At 40.8% G+C, this 15616-nt stretch overlaps 1 protein-coding gene across 1 annotated transcript; it reads right to left on the reverse strand.

Moving 5' to 3' along the window:
- Positions 1-11628: 11628 nt before the first annotated feature.
- On the reverse strand, positions 11629-15472 carry LOC141627733 (uncharacterized). The gene is made up of 4 exons (XM_074440957.1): positions 15329-15472; positions 14077-14476; positions 13318-13598; positions 11629-12873 (listed from the first exon to the last, which is right to left on the reverse strand). Exons 1-4 carry the CDS (start codon positions 15470-15472, stop codon positions 11629-11631), a joined length of 2070 nt encoding a protein of 689 aa, XP_074297058.1.
- Positions 15473-15616: the final 144 nt, after the last annotated feature.

Below are 15616 nucleotides of genomic sequence, written 5' to 3' on the forward strand. Positions count from 1 at the left end.
CATCGTAACTAAAGACAAATATGAATTTGCTTCTAAAACCTCATATGAACCATTGCTAAGGATCTCTAGTAAAGAGTATAGATAAAAGTTATTCGTGATCAAAAGGGTTTTTGATTCTTGACTAACATATCTACTTACAATGAATTGTTTCTCATATGCTTAATTAAGTTAAGTAATTTGAAACGCTATATCATTTTGGTAACTAGATTTGTTTGAAATCAAAATTGACCAAAATACCACAACCACTTCAATGAAAGTTTTAAGACTAAATGAATAAATTGAAGAGTAGTCTTCATGAATTTTAATTTTGCTTCTCATAGCAAAGACTCATTGAAATAAGTGGGAGCATTCTCTTTAACCGTTAAGAAAAGGATAAGGTTTTAAAGAAGTAAAATTAGAATGGAATTGATACAAGGTAATGTTAACAGTAAAGTTATTGAGAATAACGATACTAAACCTATCAATCCCGGCCGATAAAGTTTCCATTGTCTTAATTGTTGGACGCTAGAAAGGAAACTACCCCAAATTATTGAAGAATCAGCAAGTTAGTTGTGGGACATCTAATGGGACCTTCTTCTTTAAATGTTTATTTGATTAACATAAACTTTGCTAGTACTACTTCGTCAATATTAGAAACCAGTGGAGGTTTTCATCATTGTATTCGATACATAAGATGATTATAATATGACGACTAGCATCAAATAATGTCGAGAGATAGAGTCATTGTGTACTCAATCTAGTTTTGGGTTTATAGTTGACCTTAATTATGACTATTAAGTGAATAAACTCCAAATAAGAATATAAACTTGTTAAGATACAAAAGAGGTTTTACTTTTGTGACCCTATACACCATGATTTGATGTATGGCTAACCCATTATCAACGTGATTATATTCTAAACCAAACTAGAATGATATATCATGTAGATGATGCAAGACTCAAATTGGTAACCCAAGATTAAACCTTAAATTATAGAACGATAAACGCAAAGAGTTATCGAGTACTCTTGGAACCATTAGATTGTTAATCTAATGGTATATGCGTATCTTGTATTCAAAGCAAGATGTCTCGTGCTTTTTGGTTGAAAAGGAGATCGAGGTTGTAAATCATTGATCCAGAATAGGTTAATCATTTTCTTTTACCAACAATTTAAGTTGACACTAATGTGTTCTCTTAATAAGGTAAATAGAGAAATCACGATATAGTCGTGATGGGATTATCAAAGTGAAGACTTTGATATAAGCCAAAGGAAATGTGATATAGTATCAGAAGTAAATCTCTCTTATCTTACATTATGGGATAATGTGTGGTTGGAAAAAGAATTCAAACGCTATTCGATATGGTTTGGACTTCAATCAAGTTACTTTGTGTTACTTAATCCTTTTGGGGAATTTATCATTTTTGTCTAAATTATTTTTCCACTAAATCTAAAACGAATCATATGAGATATGAAATGGTTGGGTACCATGTTTATAAGTTTTCAAAAGAAAAAAATGCTCATTTTTCCTTATTATAATCACGAGTACAACGGGTTTGTGGCTCGTGAAGCTGTCTTTCTAGAAAACAAGTTTATTTCTAGAAGACAGAGTGGGAGAAATTATTCAAAAGCCACAAAGAATGTTATGTCGCAAGAAACTGGTCTTTCTTGGCTACATGAGACGTTTTGTGTAAGAGGTTGTACGTTTTGTGTAAGACGTTGTTTTTTCAAAACCTAGGAGGTTAAAGACATCACTTGTTGAAGATGATGAATTAGTGTTACTTTTAAGAAAGTAAAGAGCTTACAACTTACAAAGAAATTGTTTGATTCAATTTACTTCTGGAAAGTAATGAATATATGACTTACATAAGAGTGTTTAAGTCACAACTCAATACAAGGCTTAGAGCCATGAAAATCCGAAATAAATTCCGAATGGAATTGTTGGATATCAAAGAGAGATATCAAGCAAAGTGTTTTGCACTATTCGGATCTTCTTAGGGATTGTATTTCATTATGATGATATACATATAACAAGTGAATCTAAAACCCACTTTTTCAATTAGAAGGAATGTATTCAATACATGTCATAAGTTTTATAGATTCTTACAATCCTAAGATAATGTGCAACTTAAGAGATTGTTTTAAGTAGGACATCAATGAGTTGGAATCAATGTTTTGATCATGTTATAAAACTTTTCTCGATAGGTCGAGAAGTTGTGTTTATACATAGAGTTTAGTGGGAGTTACGGAAATTTTAATTAGTCTAATATGTGGATGACATATTGATCATTGGGAATGATTTAAGACTTTTGGAGTAATATAATACATCTTTAATATCCAGATTTATGTAGATAAATCCACATGATATTAGCATCAAATAAGAAGTCTTATGTTGATAAGATTCATGATTAGTTCAATCGAGTTGAACATATTTGATTGATTCCATTTGTTTCCGCATTTAACCAATTAAATAGGAAATGATGTATAACACTTCATATACTTTAAGTATGATGAATTGTTTCAAATCGAATTTAAGTAATAGTTACCAAGTAAGCCATAAAGATTACCCTTAAGTGCTTGCAAAAGCATTAAGGATGTAATGCAAAGTGTTTTTGATGCAATTTTGTGTAAGGGTGTTACACAAGTGACAATTGACAATTGAGATTGCGCATGGTTTCTGACAAAACCATAATCAAAACACATTAGGATGGTTAAGATACCATTGTGGCTATGTTATTTAAGAAATAGATTTTCTAGAATCGTTCTAGGCAATAAAGAACAATGAGAAATATTTACAACGGAAATTGAGTACACTTGGAATCATGGGATGTACAAGAAGGATGAGTCCCGCACACTGTGAAAACAGTGGGAGCTATTCTAAGGCTAGAGGGCCTATGTCTTGATTGGATCTCGACACGTATTTCGAAAGTTTTGTAATGCAAATGTATACATTACAAAGGAAAACGAGTATGTAGTAAGGTTGAGTAAGGTACAAGAAGTTGATAAAACCTACTAACCAAAGCCTTCTCATAGGCTTAACATGATGAGTCATGTCATTTCAATTGAATTGAGATGAACAACTACATACAAGATCTAAATTGGATATGAAGTAGTAATCAAGTATTGACTACTCATATGATAATCACATTTGTCGTTCGAGTTTTTAAAATCTGAAAACTCCTTTTATACTTTGTTACATCCAAACGGGTTGTAGAGACAATATTGAACCCCATTAAAGTGAACCCGGATTAATATGGTATTCGCCCATAGTCACTTGTATGAGGTGACGTCTCGAAGTGACAAGAGTGTGATGCGATTAATGGCAAGTTCAAATGTCATAGAGTCATTTGAGATGACTAGTCGATCACATAGGCAGACTGTTAGGAACACTTTGTCGGGCCTTATGACCGCTTATAGAGTTCTGGCAAATTTATATAGCCTGGTCGTGGCGAGAGCTACTATAGTATTCTAATGAGTTGATTCTTTTGACTAAAGACAATTCACCTAAGGTGGCACAGTTTCAGATTAACTTTAATTTGTGTTACTACGACCTTCGTAAATGGGGTCAAATGGGCATATTTTGGGTTATGATGGCGTGGCTAGTCGAAGGAATAAGTGCGATAGGAATTGTCCACCACCTTGTCAGGGTTAAAACAATATCTCATGGCCACTCGCGGAGTAATGCATGGCCACGCTCGGAAGGTATCTAGGGTAGATAATTCCGGTCAATTAGTTATTCTCCAGATCGAGGAAACCACTCTTGATATGATCACTTGCAAGTACGACCTGAAAGACACCTTGCATTAAGTGAGAGATAGTAATAGGACAAGAGAATTGGTGACGCACACTTGTCGAGGACAAGTGGGAGATTGTTGGAATATGTGTCCTCCGACAATAATGCGATCACAACTATGATGATCACATGTTTAAATCTCATTTAAGAATACATGTGGGATGTTATATTTTACTGTCAACTGGTCCACACATATCGGTAATGATTGACTGACTAGAGTTTGACATTACCGTCGTGCGATGGTGGTGATCAGTTGATCCCCTTACGTCATACCTATAGGAAAATACTCTTAATTGATTATTTAATTAATCGTATGCCGATACGAGTTAATTAAATTGCTTAAAATTGACGGAAGATTTTGTGTGTAAAATTAATGTGTCTTATTGTAATTCGATTATATTAGATACAGTCTAAGTAATTGAATTGTTTTATTACTTAGATAACATTATTGTTTACGAAACAATTTGGAATTGAAATTGAATGAACAATTTATTATAAATACAAGATGTTGTAATTTATAATTTGATAAACCGTTTTGGTACAAGTAATTACGAATTACTAGTCGATTTTGTAAATGACATATTTTATGAGTATGTTGATTTTGAATATGTTAAAAATACATTACAAATTCACATGTCAAGTAACATGTCACATATGTCACAATTGACAAATGAGAAAATAAAATGGACTACCCATTCAAGTGTACCGAAATTTAGAGGGTATTAGTGCATAAATTGTGTTGATTATTTTAATAAATGAAAAACACAATTATTACACTCTATATGTAGCCATGCATGCCTAGTTGTTCTTGGGAAGAAAGTTGGCCTCATGCATTGGCTACCTTCTCTCCTCCAACCGGTTTTGCCAAGTGAAATGATAGAGTTTTTCCTCTATCATATTTATTCATACACACTTCAACTCATATTTTTTCAAGTGTAGTAAAAAAAAATGTATTTTCTCTACAACTTGTGAAATTTTAGAGAAAGAAAAACACACAAAAATCCTCTCCTCTAAACCGAAATAGAGGAGAACAAAATCAATATTTTGGGTCAAATATTTAAGCTAGATTAATATTATTACTAGATCATAATAATATTAGTTAATAAGAGGTTTCCTTGGGTATATGATTTTGGGAGAGATTCTAAACTTGAATCTTGTTCATCCATTGTTGGAAAGCTCAAGAACTAACAAGAAGGAGATCTTGTTGGTGCCCATAAAACCGAAATCACATAGTAAGAAAGACGATTTCTTCTCTAGTTTTGTTCATGTTTGCATGCATAAGATCTAGAATTTATTTTATGACTAAATAAATTGATTCATATATGAATATGTAAATTTATTAGATTAATTAATCAAACAAACACATGTCAAGGAACACAATGCTAGTGCTATCTTCAAACAATTTCCCAATTATAAAATTACTACCAATTATAAGGCTCACAATAATGGCAGGATTTGAATATTTTGGAATCCCAAAACTATTACTATGGTTACTACCTCTACTCATGCTTAGGTTATTCATTGTGAAATACTTCACAATGCTACCAACCAGGGTAACACCCCCATACACCAAGGTGCCTTACCAAGGACCACCCCAATGTATAAAGGTGCTACCATCTCAATTTTCCAAGGTAGTAGATCAAATAAACAATAGTAGAACGTATGTTAAATAGCTTTACGCTTTACATCGTATATTAGCGTGATGAAGATACAACCTAGACAACTACAAGAATTATTAAACGTGAGTGACGTCGACATCTACTTCGGTAGCGTGATGACTCGATTCCCTACCACGTCCCACAAGCATCAAGACTAGCTGTACCTGCTAAGCCAACTTCTCACCATCCCCGAATGGGTCACCACAGTTTTGAAAACACAACACGGGGTCAGTTCACTGGACAATCAATATAAGACAAAGTAAGATAAAGATAAACAACTGTTCAAAATCCACCTCCACTCCCAACACATCTCGTAACTGATTACACACTAAAGTGTGTACCCCTGCCAGTGGTGGACCGCAGCCTTGCCCACCTAAGCCCCCGCTCATTAACGAGCGATAACCCTGCTCATTAATGTGCACATCCCCTCCTGTGGCGGGTTCCACAGAGGGCAAAACTATGGCGTGAAGCCACTCTCCCAAGTGACTCCACTCAGCCGAGGACGCACCTCGCAAACATCATCAACCATCTCAACACCAACACCATACTCCAATCCAACAACAACAGTTAATCACAATATCAATCGTACAAGCAATTAGAACACATATCTTAAATCATTTAAATAGTAAACCAAGTAGGAAACCCTACCTTATCGCTAATCCATGAAAGTACATCCCACAACTAGCCAGGCAAGACTTTGAGGCACACCTTACAAGTAGTAACCGTATCCTATTACTAGACTTTCCTAAAAACCTACTGAAAGGTAACAACAAAATAACGACTTACCTTGTGACGCGGACCGAAGTCGGCAACGATGACATCCCGACTCGAAGACCCCAAGCATGAACCATTCCCCCTTCTTGGGTTAGTGTCTAGGCTACATGAGAGAGTGTAGAGATGTGGGTGATAGGTAGGGAAGAGAGGGATTAGGGTTAGAAATATAAGGGAACCGTCGAAAATGAATTAAGGTTTACGATCTCGCGTTTTATAATAACGCGTTAACAGACGTAGTACTCGGTCGAGTATCTTCATACTCGGCCGAGTAAGCTATACTCGGTCGAGTATTACCACTACTCGGTCGAGTATCCCCTACTAGGTCGAGTAAATAGATTCGCAGGTCTTCTATTTTCTCTCATATCCAATGTTACGGGAATCTTCGGTCAAAAGGTCGGTCAACGGGTCCTTAAACAGGGAAGGTATTACAACCACCGTTTGGATATCTCAATTATCTATGGTTGCAATACTTCTATAGGTAGGTGTTTGGTAAATTTATACTAATTTAGGGTTAAAGTGGTCTTAGTGCCTAATCAATATTACGATTTGTTGATGATTGTATTTTGTGTGTTATGATGAATTAAATCTAAACGTAAATAAAGGACACAAGCAATTTTGGTTACGCGGAAAACCCGATATGGGAAACAACCGCGGGGGCAGACGGAATCCCACTAATATTTTCACTATAACTCGGTTGAGAGTACAACGTGGGATGAAACTAGACTTGCTATATCTCAGATGCTAGGGTTCTTTTTCTGTATTTCTGAATGAATCTTTGGTCTTGCATTGATACCCCTTATATAGTAAAGCTCTCCTACCTAGGGTTCCTTGCTTTCTCGCCAAGTATTCCGAATTTTGCATAAGATTGGACTTTCCTTATTCAGATTATGGCAATAATTAGGATTTCCTTATTTTATCCATGAATACGCGAGCATCCTAGTCCGGGTCCAAGTCTTCAACGCGCGTTGTCTTGATTCAGCCTCCTGATTACTTTGCTTCCTGATCTGTGTCCCTGGCCCAGCCCGTATCAAGAATTTGGGCCTAACTGTTTGCCCCTAATTTTTCGCGAAAATCACCTTTCGATAGTTGAGCGGGATATTGCAATGTATCGTTGAATGACTTTCCGCATACTCTTTTCCAATCCATTAATTTCCACATTTTAAACCCCCCAAGTACTCTTCCTATTTAATCTCATCCGTCCCTCTACTCTCTCTCTTCAATCATGCCAACTCTTCAAAACCCTTAAAACCTCGATTCTCCAAAACGCCTCCCCGTTTTCTCCTCGCCGTCAACGCCGCCTTCCCTTTCCGTCTCCCAGGTACTTTCACTTCCTCCTTTTCTTCAACTTACTATGGAAAAAACTCGTTTCGCCGCTTCCTCGTCTGTCACCGTTGATCTCGTCGAGGACGACGTCTTCCCTTCCCAGGGTATCCTCAAAAAACCACATTTTTGCGACTCCATCTTGACCCAGGGCGACATCCCAAAATCAAAGCTCTTCTAGGTCTAAGCGATGATATGGAGATTCACATCCCTAGCCCCGGTCAGAAAGTCGACGCCTCCCGTGAAGGGGGGGATCTGCTTGTATATGTACCCCTTCATCCTTGGTCTTAAATTTCCCTTTCCTTCTTTGATTCAAGAGTTTATTCGTTTGAACTCTCTCCCCATGGCTCAAATTACTCCATATGCATGGAGAATCCTTTTATCCACTGTCGCTCTTAACAATAGTCTAGATGCTGAGATCGGGCTATCAGATCTGGCCCACAGGTTTGAGTGTCGGTCACGGGAATGGCCAATATACTTTCAGGGCCGTGGATAAGACTGAAAATTTCCTTAAGTCTGCGGCCAAAGGCAAAGACGACGGCAGGTATGAAGGTTTCTTTTACATCAAGCTTGACTTTATTCCTCTGCATGCCAACTACCTATTTGAATACTGGATCCTGGCCAAGAGTAAGTACGCTTGCATGTCTCTTTCCCTGATCTCTTCTACTACTTTCCTTTCTTACCCTGTGATTTGTTGTAGAACTCAAGAACCCTGAAAAGTCTAAGGACGAGGACACCTCTATTTCCAAGCTCTTCTCCATCCCTGAAGAACAAAGGATGTTCTATGCACTGCTCTCTGGCCTTAACAATCCTACTGCTGAATAAACCATGTCTTCTGGTGAGCGTCCCTTTCTGAATCTTGCTTGTTTTAGTAACCATTTATCCTGAAAATTCATATCTATCTTCTGGCGTTTTTGTAGGAAGTACCCGCCCAACTGCCTCCGAGATCCTGATGCGTCAGGCTAGGAAGAGGATTGCTAAGTCCACCCCTTCACCTGTTTCTTTGAAAAGGAGGTCTGCTGCTAGACCTACTCTTGAGCCTATTGAGGTCACTTCCATATCCCGTGCCCCTGGTTCCCCAACTCGTGCGGATGACCAACTAAAACATCTTCCTGTTGGCTTTGGGGACGCAGAGCATGTCAACTACTGGCCCTTATTAGAGCTGCTCTTGACTCCAACCTGCACCCAGATGTTTAACGAGACTGACCCTCAAAATATGACTGACGTGGCTGCTGAACAATGCTTTCTTGTAAGTCTGATTTTTGCTCCCTTTATCCCTTGTTTTCATCATTTCGACTTTCTTTCTAAGTGGCAGCCTCCCCATGTGCCCCAGGCTCTACAATCTTCTCTTTACCTCCGCAAGATGCTGAAGAGAGCCCAGGTTGAATGCTTGGCGTCTATGGGGAAGAATAAGGAGCTCACAGCCACCTATGCTAAACTAAGGGAGCAGCTTTATGCGGCAAGAGGAAGAAGGAGGTGGCCAATGATCAGCTAGCTAGGACGGAGGAAGTTAACCGTGTTCTGACCACTGAGCTGACAAAGGCTGAGGCTCGTGCTGAAGAGATGGCTGAACTGGTCAAGAATGTGGGAGCCTATACTGCCTTTGAAGGGAGGATTGACTGCATCCGGGCTTACACTGAGGGGAGGCACACTTCCAAGAACCTGGAGGAGGAGCAGGATGAATTTGCTCGTGCTTTTCCCAATGGTTTGGACTTGAGTGCTCTGTTCCCTCCTGATGCTGAGGCTGCTAACCCTGAGCCTGAATTCCTTGCCATAGATATCTCTGGAACTATCTCCGAGAAGAATGCTGTAGAGAAGATCCTGGCACAGGCGGTTGGTAGTGATGCTGCAGTGACTCCTGGGGCTGATCAGGTACCTGCATCAAAGGAGCAGACAGAGCATGGAGAGCAGGGCAAAAGTTAGGGTGCTGCTCTTGAGAGGATTGACCTCTCTTAAAAATTTTCAATCATATTTTCTGGGGACTTGGCCTTGTGTGGTGCAAGTTTTGTAACTATACTTTTGAAACTCTTTTATTTATTTTTTTATGTTTGCTTGCGCCTGCTGGTATGCAGGCTTGAAACTATTATGGCACATGCTATGTGTAGCAGGTGTCTTTATTTTGAGATTCTCTAGGCCTGGTCTTCAGGCCCCTTTACTATGTTCTATTATGTGCTTTCTGCGTCTGGGGCTTAGTTCCCACTTTTGATTTTCCAGGAGGCTGTCCTGGTAATAGTTACACAACCTCTGCCCCTGGTGGCAGATGCATGATAAAATATTTTACCCATGACGTAAAATATTTTATCAATAGGATAGCTAGTTAAAGCGTACCTCATATTGTCCTTTTCCGGTTAACGGGGAATATTGTGTTCCCTGTGGTTCCAGCGTTTGTATTTTCGTGCATGCACCTATGTATATGGCCCCGGGATTTTAGTACCCACATCGTAGCTACTGTTTTATCTGGAATTAACGCTGAGATGTAGGTGTCTTTGTATCGTCGTGCCCTTCCATCGCCAGACCGTACGCCCTCCACGTGGCAGACTTTGCAATGTCTCGTAGCCCACATGGCAGGGATTAGACCCTAAAAGTTTACCTTGCCTGACAAGTAACCAACGTTAGCACTCAAAGCCTTTCTTACTAGAAGCATAAAAATCCCCAAATAATACAAATTACCTGGTGCTATCTCATGGTGTTCCAAGGCAACAACTGAATCCAGAAAGCCACAGCTTGGACTACTTGGTTTTTAAAACGACACAATTTGCTCGAAAAATGAAAGAAAATAAAAGCAACTAAAAGTAAAAATCAAACCATAACCTAAAGCATAGATTATCCCCACGCCCTTTTTTTTTGTTTTTTGAAATTTTTTTTTGTTTTTTTTTTTTTTTTTTGCTTCATGGACTGCTGAAAGGTCCTCTGTACACTAAGGTTTTAGTACTTTGTCAGACAAAGTACTGTTTCAAATGGCGAATGTCCTAGGATTTGTGCAGGATCTGACCTTGCATGGTCATCAACCTGTATACCCCATTCTTAACAATGCTTTCGACTTGATACTGTCCTTCCCATTTGTAAGCAAACTTGCCTGCCTTGTGATTTTTGGTATTCTCAAATACCCTTCTGAGTACCAGGTCCCCTACCGCGAGGGTCCTCACATTGACATTCTTGTTATACGTTCTGGCTACAGATTGCTTGTATGATGTCATACGTATGTAAGCACTTTCTCTTAACTCGTCAACTTTGTCCAGGCTCCTGGTCATTTCGAATTGATTCTGCTCTGCTGTTTGGCAACCATATATGTGTGTTGGTACCAGAGCTTCCGATGGGATTACTGCTTCTGACCCGAATACCAAGCTGAATAGTGTCTGTCCCGTTGCTGCCTTTGGTTTCGTCCTATCTGACCAGAGTACTAGTGGTAGCTCGTCTGCCCACTTACACCCTAGCTCCTCCAATCGCTTCCTGAGGTTCTCCACAATGATTTTATTGCTGGATTCTGCTTGGCCGTATGTCTGTGGGTATCGGGGAGCAGACTTTCTCAGCGTTATGTTCCAACATGCACAAAACCCTTCAGTGTTATCGGATATGAACTGGGATCCATTGTCGCATATGATTTCTGACGGTATCCCAAATCTGCTGATGATGTTATGTTTTATAAAAGAGATCACCTGTGCCTCCTTTACCTCTATCATTTCTTCAGCTTCAATCCACTTTGAGAAGTAGTCGGTCATGACGAGCATATATACCATGTTCCCTGGAGCCCTGGGTAGCTTTCCTACTATGTCCATCCCGCCACATCATAAATGGCCACGGGGAGATGATTGGATGCATTGGTTCTGCTGGCTGATGAATTGATGGGACTGCCTTTTGGCACGAATCACAGCATTTAGCATGATTTACAGCGTCCACCCTCATGGTAGGCTATAAATACCCCTGCCTTAAGATTTTATTAGATAGACTTTCTCCCCCAGTGTGATTTCCAAATTCTCCGCTATGCACATCCTGCAACACTGTGTTGGCTTCTTCCTTATTTAAGCACCTGAGATAAGGTCCCGCCAAAGATCTTCTAAAGTGCACGTTATCTATTAGCACGAATCTGGAAGCTTTGATCTTGAAGCTCTATGCTTCTTTCCTATCTTCTGGGAGTTTCCCGTCTTTCAACCACTCTATGTAAGGTTTCCTCCAATCTGAATCCGCATTTTTGTTTTCATCTGATGCCAGGATTCCTATTCTATTCATGTGTTGCACGCGCGTTGCTTCCCCTTGTTGACTTTGCTCCAATTCCTTCTGTATAGCTGGGGTTAACACGTGAGTGATTGGTATAGTAGAGAGTTCTGTGGGCTGGAAGGTGGCTCCCAACGTGGCCAAGGCATCTGCCTCCACGTTCTGATCCCTTGGGACCTGAGTAATCTTGAAAGATCGGAACTTTAGCTTCTGCTCTGTGTCTATCTTCAGGTAGGCTATCATTTTCGAATCACGCGCCACGTACTCGTTGTTAACATTGTTTACCACAAACAATGAGTCACTATACACTCTCAGGTTTCTCACCTTGAGCCCTTGGGCCATTTGCATCTCGAGTATAAGTGCCTCGTATTCTGCTTCATTATTAGTTGCTTTGAATTCACACCTGACTACTTGTACCATCATATCCCCCTTTGGGGACCTGAGGACCAGACCCACACCAGCTCCCCGAGCGTTTGAAGCGCCATCTATGTATAAGGTCCAGACCCCACTTTCTTGGTCCCCTGGTAATGTTAACATCCCCTTTTCTGCCTCCACACGGGTAGCGGGACAGAAATTTGAGACAATATCTGCCAGGGCCTGGGACTTGATTCTCGTTCTAGGCTCAAATTGTAAATCATCGCCACTTAAGTGTACCGACCACTTGGTCATTCTTCCAGATAATTCAGGCTTTCTCATGATCGTTTTCAATGGATAATTAGTTACCACATGAATTGTATGAGTTTTTAAATATGGACGTAGTTTATACGAAGCAGTGACTAGATCTAACACTAATTTCTCAAAAGATGTATGCCTGGTCTCAGCAGGAAGCAGAGACTTACTGATATAGTATACTGGATGTTGCATCCCTTCTTGCTCTCTTACCAGAACGGCACTCACTGCCGCTTTTGTAACCGACAGATATAGGAACAGTGGATCTCCCTGCTCTGGCTTAGCTAGCAGGGGTGGTGTGCTTAGGTAGAACTTGAGTTCTTTGAATGTTTTCTCATGCTCCTCCGTCCACTCGAACTTCTTGCTCTTTCTCAGTATATCATAGAACAGCTTGCATCTATCCGAGGCTCGTGAGATGAATCTACTCAATGTTGCCACCTTTCCTGCTAATCGTTGCACGTCCTTTGGCCTCTGTTGTGACTCCAGCTAGAGGACTGCCTTTATCTACTCCCTACTGGCTTAAATCCCCCTCTGAGTTACCATGTACCCTAAGAGCTTCCCGGAGGTAACCCCAAAGGAGCACTTGGATAGATTAAGCTTCATCTTATATTCCCTTAACGTTTTGAAGGTATATCCTAAGTGTTCTATGTGCATACCAGCTTTCCTCGACTTAACTACCATATCATCTATATATACCTCCATGGTCTTCCCTATCTGTTGTTTGAACATCTTGTTTACTAACATCTTGGTGGAGCCAGCGTTTTTCAGGCCAAAGGGCATTATATTGTAACAGTATATGCCTCGTTCTGACATGAATGTCGTCTTCTCTTGATCTTGTGGATGCATCTTAATCTGATTATAACCACTCCAGGCGTCTAGGAAGGTGAGTATTTCGTGACTGACCGTGGCACCTACCATTGCGTCGATATGTGGTAGCGGAAAAGGATCTTTAGGACAAGCTTTATTTAGGTCCGTAAAGTCTACGTACACCCTCAACTTTCCATTCTTCTTAGGTACTACCACTACATTAGAGAGCCAATCAGGGTAACTGACCTCCCTGATCATTCCTGCTGCCAGGAGGTTGTCTACTTCCTTGTTGATAACCTCATTCTGTTCTGCCGCAAATTTTCTTCTCTTCTGCTGTACTGGGGTGCAGCCCGGATTCACGCTTAACTTGTGTGAGATGATGGATGGATCTATACCGACCATATCATTGTGGGACTAGGAAAAACAGTCCAGGTTCTCCTTAAGAAATTGAATTAGCTGATCTCGTAGCTTTCCAGTACAGGTTGCTCCAATTAACACTACTCTGTCCGGGTGCGCCTCGTCCAGGTGGACCTGATCTAATTCCTCTGAGGGTGGCTCCTTATATCCCTCCGAGGTACCCGGGTCCTGTAATTGCTATGATGGAAGCTTGGTTGTGGCTTTTAGGGCTTGCTTATAACAGCTTCTAGATTCCTCACGATCTCCTTTCACTATTACTACACCCCATGGAGTTGGGAACTTGAGACACTGATGGTATATTGAGGGAATTGCCTTCATTTGATCCAGCCACGGTCTGTCCAAGATAACATTGTAAGTGGTTGGGCCCTCAATGACTAGGTACCTTACTAATTTGTTGACCCCTTCAATATAGGTTGGGATGGTTATCTTGCCTATTGTATGTGCCCTCACCGCTAAATCCCACCAGTGGCACAGATTTCTTTATCAAGTTTTCTTTGTTAAAGCCCATTATTTTGAGAGTTTCAAACATGATGAGGTTCACTGAGCTGCCAGTGTCTACCAATACCTTTCGCACGGTGCAGTTCCCAATAGATAACGTTATGGTAAGGGCGTCGTGGTGTTGCTCTGTCTCGTTCCCTACGTCAGTTTCGTCGAACGTGACCATAGGCAAGTTACTCTGGTTCACCATGCACGATGTTTCTAGGTGGTCTTCTTTGCCTTCGGTAGCTCGCCTCTTGGCTGCAGAGTAGGTTAACCCTGACAACTCGGATCCACCTGTTATCACGTTAATGATCTTGGTGCAAATAGGTGGGGCAAAGGGGAGCGCCTGATTTTCCATCTCCCTTCTTTCCTGCTTGCCCCCACGTGATAACAGGTGATCCAGATTCCCCTTTTGTACATGAAATTTTACCTCTTTCCGTAGTCTGAAGCAATCTTTTGTTCGGTGTCCTATGTCTTGGTGAACCTCATACCTCTTACTGCGGTCTCGGTCGTCCTTAGACCTGTCTTATGTAGGCGGCTTAGGCCACCTCACCTGGTCGCCCAGTTCTTTCAACGCTTTTAACAGACCTTCCATTCCCGTATTGAACCCGTACTCAGCTAACCTGGGTGGATATTGCAAATCCTCCCCTTGCTGAGATTTTTCTGCCACTTTGCTGATATTGGGCCTACTGTATGGTTTAGTTCTCTAGTCCTTTTTCTCTGTCGGAACCTTCCTACTCGTTCTTTCAAAAGTTACTGTTCCTTTTATGGACAGTATATCTTCTTCCAGCCGTAATGTTGTTGTTGCGCGCTGCTAAACTTTCTCGAATCTCTCACAGGGATGTATCGTTAACTCCTTATATAGATCTGAATCTTTATGCAAGCCTTGCTTGAAGGCATTAATTGCTGTTGACGTGTCACAACCTCGTATGGCCACCTTTTCCGTGTTGAATCTGATAACGTAATCCTTGATTGATTCCCCAATTTATTGTACGATCCTGTAAAGGTCACTAGGCTGCTTCGGAGTCCTCCGGCTGCTGGCAAATTGCTGGTTGAAGGCGTTGACTAAGTCGGAAAATGAGGATATAGATTTGTTGGGTAGGCTGATAAACCATTGTAGTGCTGCTCATGATAGGGTTGACCCGAATCCTTTACACATACATGCCTCTTTAGAGACCTATGTTGTTGTAGTCACCATCATCTTCTATTTGTACTCGCTAACGTGATCACAGGGATTTGTGGTCCCCTCAAAAAGAGTCATTGCCGGGACACTGAACCCTTTTGGCAAAGCCACCGTAGCTATAGCGTCAGTAAAGGGCGAGTCCCCATAGCTGTCAGGCGCTGCCATCTCCATGGGTGGCGGCATTCCTGGGACTCTCCGGAGAAGGCTGCGTAGTTCCTAGTACTGCTGCTCTATATAGGCTTCCCTTCCTGTAAGTTGTTGATGCACCTGCCGCTGTAGATCCGTAGTCCTTGCAAGTCCCTGCTGTCCAGTTGCTGCTGATGCGAG

The sequence above is a fragment of the Silene latifolia genome, chromosome Y (genome assembly GCF_048544455.1).
Source record: "Silene latifolia isolate original U9 population chromosome Y, ASM4854445v1, whole genome shotgun sequence".
NCBI lineage: Eukaryota > Viridiplantae > Streptophyta > Magnoliopsida > Caryophyllales > Caryophyllaceae > Silene > Silene latifolia.